At 35.5% G+C, this 18,740-nt stretch overlaps 1 protein-coding gene across 1 annotated transcript in view; it reads left to right on the plus strand.

Moving 5' to 3' along the window:
• Positions 1-18,740, plus strand: part of RNF180 (ring finger protein 180) — a 190,121-nt gene that overhangs the window by 41,663 nt on the left and 129,718 nt on the right. Inside the window, exons 3-4 of the mRNA XM_047731593.1 lie at positions 4,148-4,243; positions 6,044-7,003. Coding sequence (XP_047587549.1) covers positions 4,148-4,243; positions 6,044-7,003 — 1,056 coding nt within the window. The remainder of the gene's footprint in view (positions 1-4,147; positions 4,244-6,043; positions 7,004-18,740) is intronic.

Genomic DNA, 18,740 nt, shown 5'->3' on the forward strand with positions numbered 1-18,740 from the left:
TTCTTTTTTCTTTATTATCCATCTTATTTGATGAGAAGTTGTATCTTGTTGTTTTATTTTTAATCTGTGTGTCTCTTTTCCTTTTCTTGCCATACTCTGCTGACTTGGACCATCAATACAGTGTGGTATAGAAACAGTGAGAATGAATTGTATATGTGTACCACATCTTTATCAATTAGATTGCTTCCATATCTTGGCTATTATAAGTAAGGCTGCAATAAACATAAATGTGAATCAGTCTTTTCAAAGCAGTGTTTTCATTGTTTGTGGGGGGGGGCGGTAAATTGCCCATTAGTGGAATTATTAGATCATACTATATTTCTTTTTTTAATTTTTAATTCTATTTAATTTAAAAATTTTCTCTTCTTCTCTTTTTCTTATGTTAGTCACCATACAGTACATCATTAGTTTTGATGTAGTGTTCCATGATTGATTGTTTGCATGAAATATCCACTGATCCATGCCCTCCTTAATACCGACTACCAGGCTCACCCATCTCCCCACCCTCCTCCTGTCAGAAACCCTCAGTTTATTTCTCAGAGTCCATAGTCTCTTATGGTTTGTCTCCTGTATTTTTAATTTTTTAAAAAGTCTCCATACTGTTTTCCACAGTGACTGTACCCATTTATAGTCACATCAAAAGTGATTGCCAGTGACTTTTTTCTCCACGTCTTTGTCAACACCTGTTATTTCTTGAGCTTTTTACTTTAGCCTTTCTGACAGGTATAAGTTATTGCTAAGTGTTATCTATTAAAATGCTTGCTGAGAGAATGTCTAATACCACTTACTTTTACATTGCCAGAATCAGAAGTAATCAGTTTCTTTTATTTTTACTTGAATCAATTTTCAAATTAAATTTTAATTATACAAGTATTATTTAATATATTCTCCCAGTAAAGCAATAATGAGAAAGTTAAGTTTCCTTTTAGTAACTCCTAACCTTCGTCTTTCTTCCTTCAAATCTAACCAATGTTGTCAACTTGGTACATGGCATCTTAGGTACTTTTTATATTTATGTTTGTTTCCTTAGAAAAGTTGTAATACTACTTATTTTTAGGTTGTGTATGCTTTTTAATAGCATAGCTCAGAGTGCATTTATTTCTAATTCACTTGACTTTTTAAAAATAGCAAACAGTAGTAGTAGAGATGTATCTTATTAGTACAAACAAATCTAGCTCATGTTCTTTACATGTCATGGTACTATTTTCAGCAAGAATAGAGATTGATCCTGAGTAGCTCATCTTCTGGAGTTCCTGTAACTGCTTTCCATTTTTTTTTCTAGGCATTTCCAGCTACCCTGAGATGTTGCTCTATTTCCCTCTTCTTTAGGTACACCTCTTGCCTGGAGACAGACAGACATCCATTCTACCCCTGATGGTTACCCAGGGCTTTTTTTTTTTTTTGTCTCTCGTTTTCACCACGTTGATATGGACCATTATTTGTGTTGTTCTCATCTATTATGTACTCGGAACTTGAATACATTGTGCTGCTATTTCCTCATTCATCTTCCAGAGGCTCCTCATAATTTCTGGTTCACGGAAATCTCCCCAGCTATATTTTTTAGTTCAGCTCTTGGTTACTTTTATAATTGTCTTTGATAAATACTTTGTTTTGAGAGGGAGGATACACTAGATTATGTGCTTACTTTACTATACTGGAACCAGTAATTACTTCCCTCTACCTGAATTTTTCCTTCTTTGGTTTTATGAGAATCTAGGATAAAATAAACCTTTGTACGTCTGCCCGACACTCTTGTGAGGACATATATATTAGGGAGCAGTAAGATGATTGAGCTAGAGACTGTTTCTAGTATCTCCTCCTTTCTTCCTAACTTTGCTTCCATTCAATAATACCTTCTTCATTTTGACATGGATTTGCCTTGCCTTTTCTTACTATTCTTTTTTTTTTTTAATTTCTTTTCAGCATAACAGTATTCATTGTTTTTGCACCACACCCAGTGCTCCATGCAATACGTGCCCTCCCCAATACCCACCACCTGGTTCCCCCAACCTCCCACCCCCGGCCCCTTCAAAACCCTCAGGTTGTTTTTCAGAGTCCATAGTCTCTCACGGTTCACCTCCCCTTCCAATTTCCCTCAGGTCCCTTCTCCTCTCCATCTCCCCATGTCCTCCATGTTATTTGTTATGCTCCACAAATAAGTGAAACCATATGATAATTGACTCTCTCTGCTTGAATTATTTCACTCAGCATAATCTCTTCCAGTCCCGTCCATGTTGCTACAAAAGTTGGGTATTCATCCTTTCTGATGGAGGCATAATACTCCATAGTGTATATGGACCACATCTTCCTTATCCATTCGTCCGTTGAAGGGCATCTTGGTTCTTTCTATTCACGTGATAAGTTGCAGTCTGTTAGCCAGATTTAGAGTTCAGGCATCATTAATAAAACTATAAAATTTGGGGCGCCTGGGTGGCTCAGTGGGTTAAGCCGCTGCCTTCGGCTCAGGTCATGATCTCAGGGTCCTGGGATCGAGCCCCGAATCGGGCTCTCTGCTCAGCAGGGAGCCTGCTTCCTCCTCTCTCTCTGCCTGCCTCTCTGCCTGCTTGTGATCTCTGTCTGTCAAATAAATAAATAAAATCTTTAAAAAAAAAAAACTATAAAATTTCTCTTTCGCCCACTATATACCCTTCTCAGAGGACTTTGTATTTGCCTTTGAACTATTTTCAACCTGTGTTGTTGATTCAGACATTAGAAATGGAAAATTTTTTCAGACCTTTTAACAAAAGTATTTTTCCTCTGTTACAATCTTGAATTTGGCTTAGTGCTCTCATTTATAGTGTATCAAATACTGTTGTGTACAGTATATGAAATAATGAAATGTGTTCTAACATACAACAATAGCTCAGTTCCCTTTCGCATTTTTATTAAGTTGTGATCTTTTGGGAGCCTGACAGAAATTAGGTAAAGGTGGTTTCTTTATAGATCTTTCTGATAGGCAAATAAATCATACTGAAACTTTTCTTGTATACTGGGCCACCATTTAGTATCTTAAGATGTATTCATGGAAGAGAAAGTGATATAATGCCCAGAGGCACCAACTTGGGAAATTAAACCTAGAAATTTGGCGATCTTGGTTCCACATCACAATCTAATGTAGATTATTTGGCAACAGGTTCTTACAGAGATTCTGTCTTATTTCATTCTTATCACTGTGCCTATAGACTTTGCAAGTATGTTTAGTAATTTCCTTATTTATTTTGTTAATGTAATTATAGTACCTAATAGTGTCACTGCTAGGGAAATCTAAAAAAACATTATGCTTTGGCAACTTGGAAAAGTTACTGCTGTGTAAAATCTCATGCTGGGAATGGGTATATGGACAGAAGCATTATTTTTCCCTCTTCTTCTTAAGAAACTCTTTTCTGCCATCATAGAATGCAATTTTGTATACCCAGAAGGGATCTTAACAATTATCAAGAAGTTTTTTACAGGTGAGAAAACTGAGACCCAGAGAGGTAAAGGCAAATTGGTGTAAGGTTAATTAAGGTTATAAAGAGTCCTGTATCTCCATGCTAGCCTGCCCTGCATTTTTCTGATATGTGTACAGTTTCACCTGTATATCACATATATTCCTACACATCTGTTTCAGAAAGCCAAAAGTACCTCTCTCTGCAATTTTCTTCTTCTAATACAGCTGAAATTTAGTTGAGGCTTTTCTGGTTGCCTATGAATTTATTCTTCTCCCCCATCCTCTTGTACTTTTCTTGAGTACCTCAATAGATTGTTTGGCAGCTTCTTTATTCTTAGTAGAGTCCAGATGGAATCAGGGATTAAAGACCTGGGAAAGTTGTCATGAATGGCATTATTTTTTTCTCACATTCAGGAAAAGGAATAGAGTGCCAGATTCGTCTGTTGAATGACTTTTTGCTAAATTTTAAATTTAATTTGATAAAATCAATGGAATGGAGGCTTTTTTTTTTTTTTTAATTCACAAGCAGTTATTCCTTGAAAATTTGTTTTTGTCTTTGTGGGTTTGTTTTTGGGATGGGAATGAGAAGAGGAGAGCAGTGGTTATTTTCTTCCTAGCTAAAACTGAATTTATATTTTTGTGTTTTACTCAAATATGAAATTTGTTAAATAACTCCAGAACTGGTAATAACTAATATCATGCATTTTGATACAACAGGACAGACATGATTCTGCTGATGATCAGAGTATTTGTCATGTGTGGCACATGGATATAGAAGCTCTTCCAGAATGGATAAACTGCCTAATACAAAAAGTAAGTTCCTTAGTTTCTGAGTAAAATTAGGAATTTACTACTTCCAGGATTTTTTTTTAAAGATTTTTATTTATTTATTTGACAGAGAGAGATCACAAGTAGATGGAGAGGCAGGCAGAGAGAGAGAGAGGGAAGCAGGCTCCCTGCTGAGCAGAGAGCCCGATGTGGGACTTGATCCCAGGACCCTGAGATCATGACCTGAGCTGAAGGCAGCGGCTTAACCCACTGAGCCACCCAGGCTTCCAGGATTTTTTTAGAGCTATTTTTCTTGAATGCATTCTTTCAAGAGATAAGAAAGGGTCTGTAACTCTTGATTACGCCTACTGGCTTCTTCATTATTACTCGAGAGCTCCAGGTACTTTTTTATCTCAGACTTTAAAAAATGGTATTTCCCCTTCCTTGATTGCTCTTCCCACAGTTATTTACTGCTTCCCTTATTTCCATGTATCTTTACTCACAATGAGGCATTGCCTCTGCAAACTGTCAGTTCCCCTACTCTGCTATTATCACTCCACACTTCCTTTCTCCTCCTCTCTGATTTAAATAGCTATGTTTTACATACATGCACATACAATATGTAATATATAGTACTCGTAAGCATAATGAGCATATATGACCTATCTAAATATAGACCTAAATACACACACACACACACACACACACACATGCATGCATGCACACATGCTTACCCACATACATGTATGGCTTACTGGTCTTGTTAATTGCCTAGCTCCCCTACCAGAATAAAAACTCCATAAAGTCAGAATTTTTTCTCTTTTGTTTATTACTGTTATCTCCAGCACCTAGAACAATACCTACTGAGTAAATGAAATGTCCTGTATTATTCATGTATGCATATGTGTATAAAATAAACTGGATAATTAATGATTCTCAGTGGTACAATCAAAATCAAATTACCAAATTTTTAAGGCTCCTTAATGAAATATTATAAGAGCAAGAACTCACCTTGTTAACAATATGATATTATTATTTCTCATATTTTGAAACATGCATTGAAAAAGTGTTAAGTAATATGATTTTTGAAAAAAATATAGTTGCCATTCTCCCCTGACTTTTTGGTTGTTGTTAAAAAATAACATTTGATAGATATCCTCTGCATTCATTCTCACATTGTAATGATTTCCTGGGAACAAGCCAGTGCCCTGGCTTTCACTGTCCTGAACTTTACAAAATGTATGAGGGTGCTACAGATATTCCACTGTCTCTCCTGTAAAAAATAATTTTAAGCCAGTTCATTATTAATTTCGCACTTGTGTATAAAAAATGCACTGTTATGTATGCAACCAGTATCTTTTGGTTGTATGTAAAAAGGCAGGAAGAGCTTTATTCTGTTGGTTGGGTAAGGTTCCCTCCCACAGTGTTTGGTATGCAAGAAGGGTATCAAAACAGACACTTTTCTGTGAGATTTTACTTGCAAATTAAGCTCTGTAGACTGATTTGCTTCCTGGTTCCATAGTGTATTTTTCTTTTCATTAGTTCACACTGTATCCATATTCTGCCTATTGTTTGAGAGATTCTTTTAGAATGCTTGGGAGTATTGTTGGGGTGTGCTGATGTGCAGTATGTTATCATTCTAGAACTTTGGAGTTGCTTATCTCTGTTTATTAGAAGGCTTGTTTCCCTTTACTATTCTGTCTACCAATCAGAAAACAGAAAGCTAGCCTTTGCTGTGGCATAGAAAACTTTCATGTGGTTGGCTTTAAAAAAAAAATACAGCTCACATTCTGTTTGATTACTTTACAATGAAAGCATTGTCTTACTTTCCTTTATTACCTGTAGGCCCAGTGGACAGTTGGAAAACTGAATTGCCCTTTCTGTGGGGCCCGTTTAGGGGGCTTTAATTTTGTCAGCACTCCAAAATGTTCCTGTGGCCAGCTTGCAGCTGTACATCTCTCTAAGAGCTGGACCGATTATCAGCCAACACGGGCAGGCCGACTAATGAGACCATCGCTGAAATACTTGTCACATCCTAGAGTTCAGTCAGGTTGTGACAAGGAAACTCTGCTGACAGGTGGCGCCTCCAGAAACAGAAATCACGGGGTTTTAAATATGGCCCAAAATAATAATGGCTCTGGAAGATTAACAGAAGCACTCTGCCTGGAGGTACGGTCAACATATTTTCAGATGAAGAATGAAAAACTGCTCTTCAAAGCATCAGATCCAAAATACCAGCTTTTTGTTCCTCAGCTTGTGACTGGCAGATGCACTAGAAGAGCTTTTCATAGGAAATCACATAGTTTGGATCTGAACATCAGTGAGAAACTGACTTTGTTACCCACTTTTTATAAAATACATAGTAAGACTGCTGCCTGTCCCAGGCTAAATGAAACACAGCCTATTCACCTTTCAGGCTTGCCTTTAGAATCTAGTAAAAATAACTGTTCCTTTCAGATTTCATCCAATTTTGATCCTAATATGCTGCTGCAAAGATTTTCAGTGGCTCCCCATGAGACCCAGACACAAAGAGGAGGAGAATTTCAGTGTGGTCTAGAAGCTTCTGCAGTGTACTCTGACCATGCAAGTTCTAACAACCTGACTTTCGTGATGGACCTGCCCTCAGCTGGCAGGAGCATGCTGGAGGCCTCGGACCAGGAAGAGCCCCTCTCGGCACTGGACTTCCTGCGCTCGGGCAGTTTTTCACTGGGGGCCATTAACCAGAGGCTCAGTAAGAGAGAAAGGAGCAAATTGAAAAATCTGAGAAGGAAACAACGAAGGCATGAAAGATGGCTACAGAAGCAGGTAATTTTTTGAAGAGGTTTACTAAAAATTCCGTGTTGTAAAATCTTGGGGTTTGGGGAGAGGAGCTAACTTTGAATACCTATATTATAAAAACATGGTTTTAATGAGTGTTGAAATGACATTTCCGTCTAGGTGAACTTCATAGTCATGCACCTCTCTTAAAATCAGCAAGTGTAAACCTGTCTCTGTTCACATATGGTTAAGAAATGTCCTTTCGGGAAGTTTTCCTAAATCCTAGTATTTTACATGAATACTAATCTCATGATTTTGAGGTGAGATTGTCATATACATTTAAAATTTGTTCATGTTGGGATTGTTTGCAATGATTTTATCTCAGGTCAGTTTGAAACAAAGAATTCTTTCTAATTTAATTGAGTGACAAATTAATTGACTTTAATCACTTTTAGCTTAAATGGATATTTTTAAGGAACATTATGTAATTATGTGCTCAAATGATCCAGATATGGTTAAATCTACTGATTTGTGAAGTTTATCTTAATAACAATTGACCCTTATTGTAATTTTATAGGAAAGAGTGCTTCTCTATGGTTTAAACTCCTGTATCTATAATGATAGGTTCAAAAATGGTTATGCGAAAGTGCTGAACAATAAATTGCAGGTGCTCTGGAGACCAATTAAAGCCAGTGGATGAGGTGCTCATGAAAATTTGGAAGTTTGAGGACCAGTATATTTCTATGTACACTTTTTTTGCAAATTGTCTTTGTTACCTACTTGTTTATAGTAAATAGCAATCCTTATTAATCAGTATGTTGAATATTAACAACATCCACAGAGCTTAAATATAGAAAGCTGCAACTTTGCATAATCATTTTTTTAAACAATTCAGCAAACTCATTGCTTATGATCCTAGTCATAGACTGAATAGAATAAAATTACTGCATTGAGTGCTTCAATCAGGTTAATTATTTTTCATCATTTGGTTAGAGAGTATAATTATGGGTAATTATTATATTTTTGACTAGATGCTGACAAGAGCATTGTAGTTTGGTTTATTTGCAGGTGATGGTGTAATGTGGCATCAAAGCATATATTGTAGAATGTAAAAAATGAATATATTTTAGCACCATTATAATATACTTCATGTTTAATATATTGAGTATATATTGAAGCTATGAAATCCAATATTTTTTATTGAAAATTTGACTTAAACCCATAGATAAATTGGGGATGGACATATGTTAAGTGAATATTCAGAAAGTCTACCTTAAAAATGATATAGAGGGCTTCAAATAACTCTCAAACAAATAGAACTTTAAAAGAAGTATAAAAATTATACCTGCTCTGTATTATAAATTTATGCAGGTAACATCTTTGCAATTTAAAAAAATGTGTTTAATTCTCGAGTTGGGTACTTCTGAGAACTTAAACTATATTACTGATCATTTTCCATCATAGGAACACTATTTTTATACAAGTTAAAGCTAAGCAAGACCAACATCAGTGTTGGGTTTGTTTGTTTTTTTTTAAAGGGTACTTTTATTCATTCACATACATGTGGTTTAACCAAACTGCTTGGCTAGTGAACCAGAATGAAGGAATTCTAGTCAGACCCGTGGCAGGTCGGTATAGGGAGTACTACGGCAGGGTCCTAGGAGGACTGTTTGGTTGCACGGGAGCTACTGGCAAACAAATGCCGAATGTATCCTTAGCAAAGAAAACGTAAAAGTCTGCAGAAGCATGAAAGTGGCATATGAATTAGTGATGTGAGTGCACACCCCAGTTAGAGCGCTAAAGAAGAATTTTTAGCGGCTTTATTAATTCAAGCCAAAAGATAAGTCCTGGAAAGATTTCATCCCTGAGATAAATTAATGGCTTAGCTATTCAGCTCATTCCATCTTTACTAAAGAGTAGTTAATTCTGTAAACATTTATCAAATACGTGTTTCATATACCATGCCTTTGAGTAATGACTTCAACGTAGATCCTGCCCTTCTTTATTTTTAAAAGATCCATTTATTTTAGAGAGTGAGTGCTCACACAAGTGGGAGTGACTAAGGGAGAGAGAAAGAGAAGGGGGGAGAGAGGGAGAGAAGCAGACTCCCCACTGAGCACAGAGCCAGATGTGGGGCTCCATCTCAGCACCCTGAAATCATGACCTGAACTGAAACAAGGGTCTAACACCTAGCCAACTGGGCCACCCAAGTACCTCCTGCCCTTTTTTAAATAAGGAAGATAAACATACAAGATATAAAGGAAAGGTTACCTATTGTTAATGATAATATTTTTTAAGTTTAAAATAATGGTTGGGAAATCTAGATTTAGGACTTTCATTTGATATTTTAGTAATTTTCCCCCCACAAACTAGACATCCTTATGTGGCAGATACCATAATAAAAATGTTAATGACACTATAAAAAGTTATTTAAATTTTTGAAGCTTAAGGGTATAAATGGGATTAATATTGAAATAGAAACTAAAACTAATTTTCAGTGTTTTATTCAACAGATGTTAATTAAACTTCTACTTTGGGGGAAAGAAAATAGTGCTGAACAAACCTCTTTTCTTATTCACCGTTGGGTTCACTTGTTGGGTTTCTGTTTTAGTTTTTTAATTACTATGCGATAAAATATATTGTTGGCATATAGCTCTATGATCTGAACACACAGATTGATATAACAACCACCACAGTGGGGATGCAGAGTAGTTCCATCACCCCCAACATCTCCCTTGTGCCTTTATAGTTGTGCTTTGATTATATCTTTATAATTATATCCTTGTCCTATCTTTAATCTCTGAAAACCATTGATCTGTTCTCTATTACTTTAGCTTGTCTTTTGATGATGTTGTAAAATAATAATGTAATGCTATAAAATTAGGATCATATAATATATAACCTCTAGAGACCAGCTTCTTTGATACAGTACAGTTGCCTATGAGATTCATTCAAGTTGTTGAATGTATCTATTGTTTGTTCCTTTTTGTTGCTCAGTAGTATTCTATTATACCAATAAACTGCAGTTTGTTCATTGTCCTGTTCAAAACAAGGGAGTTGTTCAAGATTTGGGCAGTTATGAATAGAGCTGTTCAAACCATTCCTGTACAGGTTATCCTGTGAACCTAAGTTTTCATTTCTCTAAGGTAAATACTCAGGAATGAGAATACTGGATCGCATGGTAAGTATATATTTAACTTTGTAAGAAACTGTCAGATTGTTTTACAGTTTGGAAAATGGTTATATCATTTTGTATTTCAAGACCTGGTATATGAGAATTTCCTTTGCTGTGAGTCCTCACTTACGCCTGGTATTCTCAATATTTTTTAAATTGTTGTAAGTGGTATGTAGTCCTATCATATTGTGGTTTTCGTTTGCATTTTGCTGATGGCATTTTCCTAATGATGTTGAACATTTTTCATATGCTTATTTTTCCATTTGTATATATTGTGTAGGGAAGTGTCTGTTTAGATATTTTGGTCATTCTTAATTGGGTTATGTTCATTATGTTGAGTTGTGAGAGTTCTTTATTTTGGATATAAGTTTTTCATTGCATATGTGATTTGTAAAGATCTTCTCTGAGTTTGTAGTTTGTCCTTTTTGTCTCTTAATTTTTTTTTCCTCTGTGAAGCAAACATATTTAATTTTGATAAAGCCTAATTTCCCATTTTTTAAAATGGATTATGCCATTGGTGTCATACCTAAGACCTCTTTTGCCTAATTCTCAGGTTATAAAGATTTTTTCCTAATGATTTAGGTGCTTTTAGGCTTCATCTAAAAGTTTTTTAATTTTAAGTACCACATTAAGAATTATGATTCATTTTGAGTTTATTTCTTTTTGATAAAGTGTGAGGTTTCAGTTGAAGTTTGCTGTTTTACATAGAGTGCTTGATTGTTCCAGCACCGTTTGTCGAAAACACTGACCTTTCTCCATTGAAATGCTTTTGCAACTTTGTCAAAGACCAATTGGCTGTATGTGTGGGGGTTCTATTTCTGCATTATCTATTCTCTTCAGTTCATTTTTGTGTCTCTCTCATTGCCAGGAGTCCTTTCTCTTAGTTTTTGTAGCTATAATAAATCATAAAGTAGAAGTCTGTGATTCCTCTAACTTAACTGTTCTTTATTAAACTTGTTTTATTTATTGTAGTTCCTTTACCTTTTCATGTAAAATTTAGAACCAGTCTGTTTATTTACCAAAAAAGTCCTGTGGGGATTTTGATTGTAATTATATGAAATCTGTAGATCAACTTGGGGAAAACCGAAATCATTACTGTGTTGATTTTCCTAATCCTCGAACATGATATGTCTCTCCATTTGTTTAGGTCTTTGATTTCTTTCATCCATATTTTTACACTTTTTTAGCATTCAGAACCTATGCATGTTTTGTTAGCTTTATACCTATTTACTTTTTGATGTTGTTAATTTTTAAAATTTTTATATTGCTATTAATTGTGTATTGCTAGTGTACAAAAACACAATGGATTTTTGTTTTGACTTTGTATCTTGTTATTTGAAAGTACAGATCTTTTGACATCTTGTCAGATTTATTCCTAAGTATTCATATTTTTTACTGTTGTAAAATCATACTGTTTTCTTAAGTTTGAATTTCCAGTTGTTCATTGATAATATGTAAAAACAAAATTGAGTTAGTATGATCTTATATCTTACAACCTTTCTAATCTAACATAGTAGGAATAGTAGTTGTTTTTTAGATTCCATTGTATTTTCTAGTAGATGATCATAGTGTCTGCAAATAAATACAACATTACTTCTTCCTTTCCAATCCAGAATCTTTTTTCTTTTTTTCTCCCCCCCCCTTTTTTTTTGTTATTGAAGTAGCTAGAACATCTAGTACAGTATTGAGTAGAAATGAGGAGAACAGACATCCTTGTCTTTTTCCTGATATAAGGAAGGAAGCATTCAGCCTCTCACCACTAAGTATGTTAGTTTTAGGTGTTTTGTAGATGCCCTTTATCAGGTTGAGGAAGTTTCCTTATATTCCTAGTTTGCTGGAAGTTTTATTATAAATGGATGTTGAATTTTGTCAAATGCTTTCTCTCATCAATTGATAGGATTGTGTGTTTTCAGTGTTAATACTGATTATTATACTGAGTCAGTCTTTCAGTCCCACAATAAACACCACTTTTATTATATTGTATTTTTCTTCCTATATATTGCTGGATATTATTTGCAATAATTTTTGAGAGTTTTTTCCTAACCTCTGCACATGATGGATATTGGCCCAAGGTATTCTGTATTTTTGTGCTGTTCTTGTGTGGTTTTGATATCCAGATAGTACTGGTCATGTAAAATGAGTTAGGAAGTAATCTTTCCTCTTCAGTTTTCTGGAAAATATTTTGGAGAATTGATGTTATTTTTTCTTAAATATTTGTTAATGAAACTTTCTGGGCCTGAAGATTTCCTTTTTGGAAGGTTTTGAACTGAATTCTGTTTCTTTAGTACTTATAGAACAGTTTATGTATCTCTTTCATTTTGGCTAAGTTTTGATTGTTGTTTTCAGTGAATTATCTAAGTTGTTGAAATTGTATATTAGTATTGTTCATAATATTCCCTTATAATCCTTTTAATGGCTTGGATTGGTAATGATATCTCCTTTAAAAGCTTATAATTAATGATGGTTTGTATCTTCTCTCTTGCTCTCTTTTTTCTTTCTTCTTCTTTTTTTTTAAAGTTCTGCTAGATTATCAATTTTATAGATCTTTTCAAAGACCCAGCCTTGGATTTCAGTTATATTTTCCATTGTTTGCTACTTTTAAATTCTTAATTTCTGCTCTTACCTGTAATATTTTCTTTCTTCCCTTCATTTTCCTTCCTTTTAAAAAAAAATACTTAGCAACTTATTAATTGGAATCTTAGAAGATTATTGTTTGGAAATCTTTCTTTCTCATCTAAGCATTTAATGCTGTAAACTTCCCTTTAGTTGCTGCATTAGCTACATCCTATAACATTATGGTTGTTATATGGTTTTTATTATAATTCATATAATTTATTATAATTCAGTTCAAATTATTTTCTAATTTCTTTGGAGACTTTTTTTTTTTTGGCCCACCTTGTTTGTCTAAGTGGTTAATATAATCATGAAAAGACTGAAATACTAGCATTTTAAGGAAATTAATCAAAAATTTCTTCCTGGGGAAAATATTTCTTCCTCTGGATTGAGGGAAAGTAAAACTGTCCCTAGTATAATTGCATAATATTTTTAAAACAATTCTTCGTAAACAGCATTTCATTCTATTGTGTTTTCTTTTTTTTTTTTAAGATTTTATTTATTTATTTGACAGAGAGAGAGCTCACAAGTAGAGAGGCAGGCAGAGAGAGAGGAGGGGAAGCAGGCTCCCTGCTGAGCAGAGAGCCCGATGCAGGGCTTGATCCCAGGACCCTGGGATCATGACCTGAGCCAAAGGCAGAGGCTTTAACCCACTGAGCCACCCAGGCGCCCCTATTGTGTTTATTTTTTAACCTTAAGTCTATTTAATATGAGTAAAAAAAAATGTCTCTTTAAAGCCCACAAGAAACTATTGTGAAACAAAGAATATACCTCATTTTTCTCTGGAGTGTTGTGCATGAGAATATAAAGTAATTGACCTAATATCATGGTTTGTAATAAATCACTGAACCATTTACAATGACTATATTATTTTGTTCTCAGTGAGTTAAATGAATTAAGACTACTTGTATTATTACAAAGGTGTGATTTAGGCCCTGGGGAGAATAGGACCCAATAAATTATTCCAAAGACCTCCTTATTTGGGTTTATCTAGAAAAGATACATATCTTCCACAAAGGCACTAAATTTCATTTCCATGGATTTTTACATAGTGATCATTTTGAACTTTGCGTAGATTTTAAAGGAGTTCATTTATTCTTTTATCACTTGATTCCTTATCTTCAAATCATGCAGAGATCATATTCCAAACACATACTCAGTTGTCCCTTTAAAAGAGGAGAAATTTTTATATCTCTGAACTGTAATAGTAATCCACATATTGAGCAATTCTTCCCCATTTTTTCTCTGCCTCCAACAGAAAATTAATGGTTTATTGAAAGAAAAAGCCTTAGCAATGAAAATCTGACAAAACAACACAGATTTTACTGGTTTCATTAAACGCATAAACTTGGTCATGAAACAGTCTTCTTTTAGGAAGAACGTCATGACCTTTAGTCATATATGGAGACAGAGTGGTATTTATTTCTCAGTCTACTTTGTGTCGATTTATGGTTTCAGTTCATTACTTTCTTCCTTTTATTTTTTTATTGAAGTATAATGAGCATACAGTGTTATTTTACTTTTAGCTGTACAATAAAACAACCAGTTCTGTACATTATTCAGTGCTCATCAAGATAAATTCAATCCTAATCCCCTTCACCTGTTTTACCCATACCCCAACTTACCTCCCCTCTGGCAGCTACCAATTTGTTCTTTGTATGTAAAAGTTAGTTTTTTGTCTCTTTTTTTCTTGGTTTATTCATTTGTTTTGTTTCTTAAACTCTACATACAAGTGAAATCATACAGTGTTTGTCTTCCCTTGTCTGACTTATTTTACTTAGTATTATATCTTTAGTATTATAGGTCCATCCATGTTGTTGCAAATGGCAAGATCTCATTCTTTTTTATGGCTGAGTAATATTCCATCATTTGAGTGTGTGTGTGTGTGTGTGTATTAATGTGTATGTGTGTATTTACACACACATATACATATACATACACACCACATTTTCCTTATCCATCTATTTATGGATGGATGGACACTTGGTGCTTCTCTGTCTTAGTTCTTGTAAGTAATGGTACAGCAAGCATAAGGATACATAGATCTTTGCAAATTAATGTTTTCATTTTCTTTGGGCAAATAGCCAGTAGTGGAATTACTGGATAATATGCTAATTCTATTTTTGCTTTTTTGGATGCCTTTAATTTCTTTTTGTTGTCTGATTGCTGAGGCTAGGAATTCTATTACTATGTTGAATAGCAGTGGTGATAATGGACATCCCTGTCGTGTTCCTGACCTTAGCGGAAAAGCTTTCAGTTTTTCTCCATTGAGAATGATATTTGCGGTGGGTTTTTCATAGATGGCTTTGATAATATTGAGGTATGCAGATTTGGGGCATCTTTCTTTTGTTGCCTATTGGCCAGCTCTTTCATTTTATTAATGAAACAACACTTAGGGCTTGTTCATTAGTCGATACTTTGGAATTGTTTCTACCTTGCAGGAAGTCACCATCTCGTGAGATAACAAGATATCAATAAGTAGTCAGTTTTAATAGACATCACCAAATACCTTAACTTTGTTTTCCTGCCATTTCAGTTGATTTCAAAATATAGATAAATAACTGTGGACCAAATTACATGAAATTGCTAATTCCTTTACCTTAAGATCTAAATTTCCTACTGCTTAGCACAATACTCTGTACACACAGTAAGTGATCAAGAATTTTTTTTAATGAAAGCTTTTTTATTTTAGAATAGTTTTTGATTTATATAAAAGTTGGGAAGCTAGGTCAGAGATTTCCCATATGCCTCCACCTAGTTTATCATATTAATAAGTTACGTTAGTGGGGAGCCTGACCGGATCAGTCGGTTAAGCGGCTGGGTCTTGCTTTTGGGTCAGGTCATGATCTCAGGGTCCTGGGATTGAGCCCTGAGTCGGGCTCCACGCTCAGCAGGGAGTCTACTTGAGGATTCTCTCTCTTTCCCTCTGTCTTTCTCCCTGCTTACGTGTGCACACACACTTTCTCTCTGTCTTTCTAAAATAAGTAAATAAATCTTAAAAAAATAATTTATATTAGTATGCTACATTTGCAAGTAATGAATCAGTATTGATATATTAGTATTAATTAGGCTCTACTTTAGTCACAATTTTTTAGTTTTTACCTATAGTTTATTTATTTATTTATCTATTTTTTTCCATTCCATTTTATTTTATTTCTTTTCAGTGTTCCAAAATTCATTGTTTATGCACCACACCCAGTGCTTTATGCAACACATGCCCTCCTTAATACCCACCACTAGGCTCACTCAATCCCCACAGCCCTCCCCGCTAAAACCCTCAGTTTAATTCTCAGAGTCCACAGTCTCTCATGGTTCATCTCCCCCTCCCGATTTTCCCCAACTCACTTCTCTCCATTTTCAGTGTCCTCCATGTTATTCCTTATGCTCCATAAATAAACGAAACCATATGATAATTGACTCTCTCTGCTTGACTTATTTCACTCAGCATAATCTCCTCCAGGCCTGTCCATGTTGATAAAAAATGTTGGGTATTCATCCTTTCTGATAGAGGCATAATATTCCATTATATATATGGAGCATAGTTCTTTTCTCTGTTCCAGGATCTTACCCAGGGTACCACATTATATTTCATTACCATGTCTCCTTAGGCTCCTCTTGCCTTTAAGAATTTCTCAGACTTTCCCTGTTTTTGATGACTTTGACAGTTTTGAGGAATGCTGCTGAGCTATTTTGTAGTATTTCCCTCAATTAAGATTGACAAATACTTTTCTTATGATTAAGCTGGGGTTATAGATTATATGAGTCCCCAAGACCACCCCACATTCGATGATTCACTAAGAGGACTCAAGGGACTCACCCCGTGGTCATACTCACAACTATGTTTTATTACAATGTAAAGATACAGACCAACTCAGCAAAGGGAAAAGATGTATAGGGCAAATTCTGGACAAAACCATGTACATACCCCCAAGGTTCTGTCCCCATTGAGTTATATAGAATGAACTTCTTACATCAAAAATTGTGACAACATGTTCAGTATTGTGTGTCAGGAAAGCTTATTATAGACTCAATGCCCACGGTTTTTATTCTAGGCCCATAGAAGTGATATGTGGCAGATCAGATCCCAGAGTCCATGCTGTTAACCATTATACCATGACCTCTGAAGAGAGATTCTCCTCACATGTTTTATCATTCTTAGATGATTAAGAAAATATCTTATTACCACATACCTTTATATTTTTTCATCCTTTTCTGCATTTTACTAATATCCATGGGGTAGAACACTCTTGGTCCATAACTATGCAGAATATTGAAGATACAGCAATGAATGAAATAGGATTCCTCTACTCATGGACCTTCGAGGGAAGGGGGGAGACACATATGAACATCAGTGGTTTTTTTCTTAGGTATTTGCAGAGGTGTCGTATTGTAGAGAATCTTGGCCAAGAGCTTATTTGATCTGGGGTTGTTTTGACCAAGACGTGAGATGCACTGGAGAATTCCAGAGCATTCACAAAGAATCAAGCTTGATTGGGAAAGGGTAGGAAGATTGTGTGGAAGTGGTAAGATTGATGACAGAGAAGAGAGGTTAGCTGAGAAAGAATTGTGATGGAGTAGTTAGAAACATATATTTGATTATGAGGATGCCATATAGCTGCTGAGTAGTTTTAGGCTAGATCCATGGTAAGAGCTCAATAAGTGGTTGCAGAGTATATGAATTAAACAGATAAATGACATATCCAATGATTCAGGCATGGAAAATTAACCAGTTCTGGCTAACATTGGTTCCTTAACCCTAGCTACAGGTTGGAATCTTCTGAGGAGCTTCTAAAAATGCGACTGCCTGGCCTCGATCAGGTTATATTTCACTTGGTCTACACTGGGCATCAGTACATGTGTTTGTGTTTATTAAAATATATATATATACAGTATATTTTAATTTTCAAGTGATCCCAACATGTAGCCAGAGTTGAGAACTATTGCAAAGAAGAAAGATCAACAAAAAAGCAATTAAAAGTGGGTTAGAAGTCAATTTCTGGAGTCTTTGATGAAGGATTTATTTACAAGAGCAATGAGAATTTATTCTGATGGATGGTACAGAAGAAAGGCAGCTGGCTAGAACCAGGTGGAGAAGTAATTAGATGAAGAACCATACTGGAAAAGACAAAATACTTTGATCTTACCTTCTAACACCTAAAATAGCTCCTTACATATAGTAAAAGACAGTACAAATATTTCTGCCCAAGTAACATTTGGTATATTCACAAAGCTTTTCTTAGTCTGGCATTAAGAGAATGAGTTTTGACTCGGCAAGCCCGAGGGAGGGAATGGAATGGAGAGTTTGTTAGCGGTGGGAGTAATGGAAAGAGCAGCTTAAAGTTACTGAGCTTTGGCTTGTGCTAGGTGCAGTACAAGGTGTTTTACTTGGATCAGCTCTTTCCTGTGAGCTGGTAGCTTGTAAAGCAGGAGGAAGTGGGAGGAAGGCAGGCTTTGGACACTACAGGGGAGCGTGAAGGCAGTCACTTCCTCAGGCACTGAGGGGAAAAGGCAGTGGGTGTAAGAGAATGGCAAGGATGTGTGCTGTCCTGTCCCAAAATGTGGAAAAGGCTGATTTGTTTGGGGAAGAGGAAAAACAGAATCATCAGTGAGCTACTGCCAGAGAGACGCTTGGAGAAGATTGGAGCTTATCAGGTGGGACTGAGCTTAGTGCTAGGTGTGTTGGATGAATAGAACTAGACTACGTTTTCAACTCTTTTGGCCTTGTGCGCTCTGGGAAGACTGCCTGGTTTTCATTCTCTAACTCTACATTTGGCTTCATTTACCACACGGACCATTGTGGTATACGCTGCCCACCTGTCGTCCCTTATTGTCCCGTTTCTGTACTAACCTATTTAAAAAAAAATCATAGTCGAGGCCTTCTTGTCCTGCTCAAACCTCCTTGAAACTGTCGGATGCTGAGACATAAATCTCGCCTGCTCTTCTCATGCATTAATAACCTTACAATATCAGCTTCCAGGTGCCCCCAAACTGGGGAGG

This window comes from Lutra lutra, chromosome 5 (assembly GCF_902655055.1).
Source record: "Lutra lutra chromosome 5, mLutLut1.2, whole genome shotgun sequence".
NCBI lineage: Eukaryota > Metazoa > Chordata > Mammalia > Carnivora > Mustelidae > Lutra > Lutra lutra.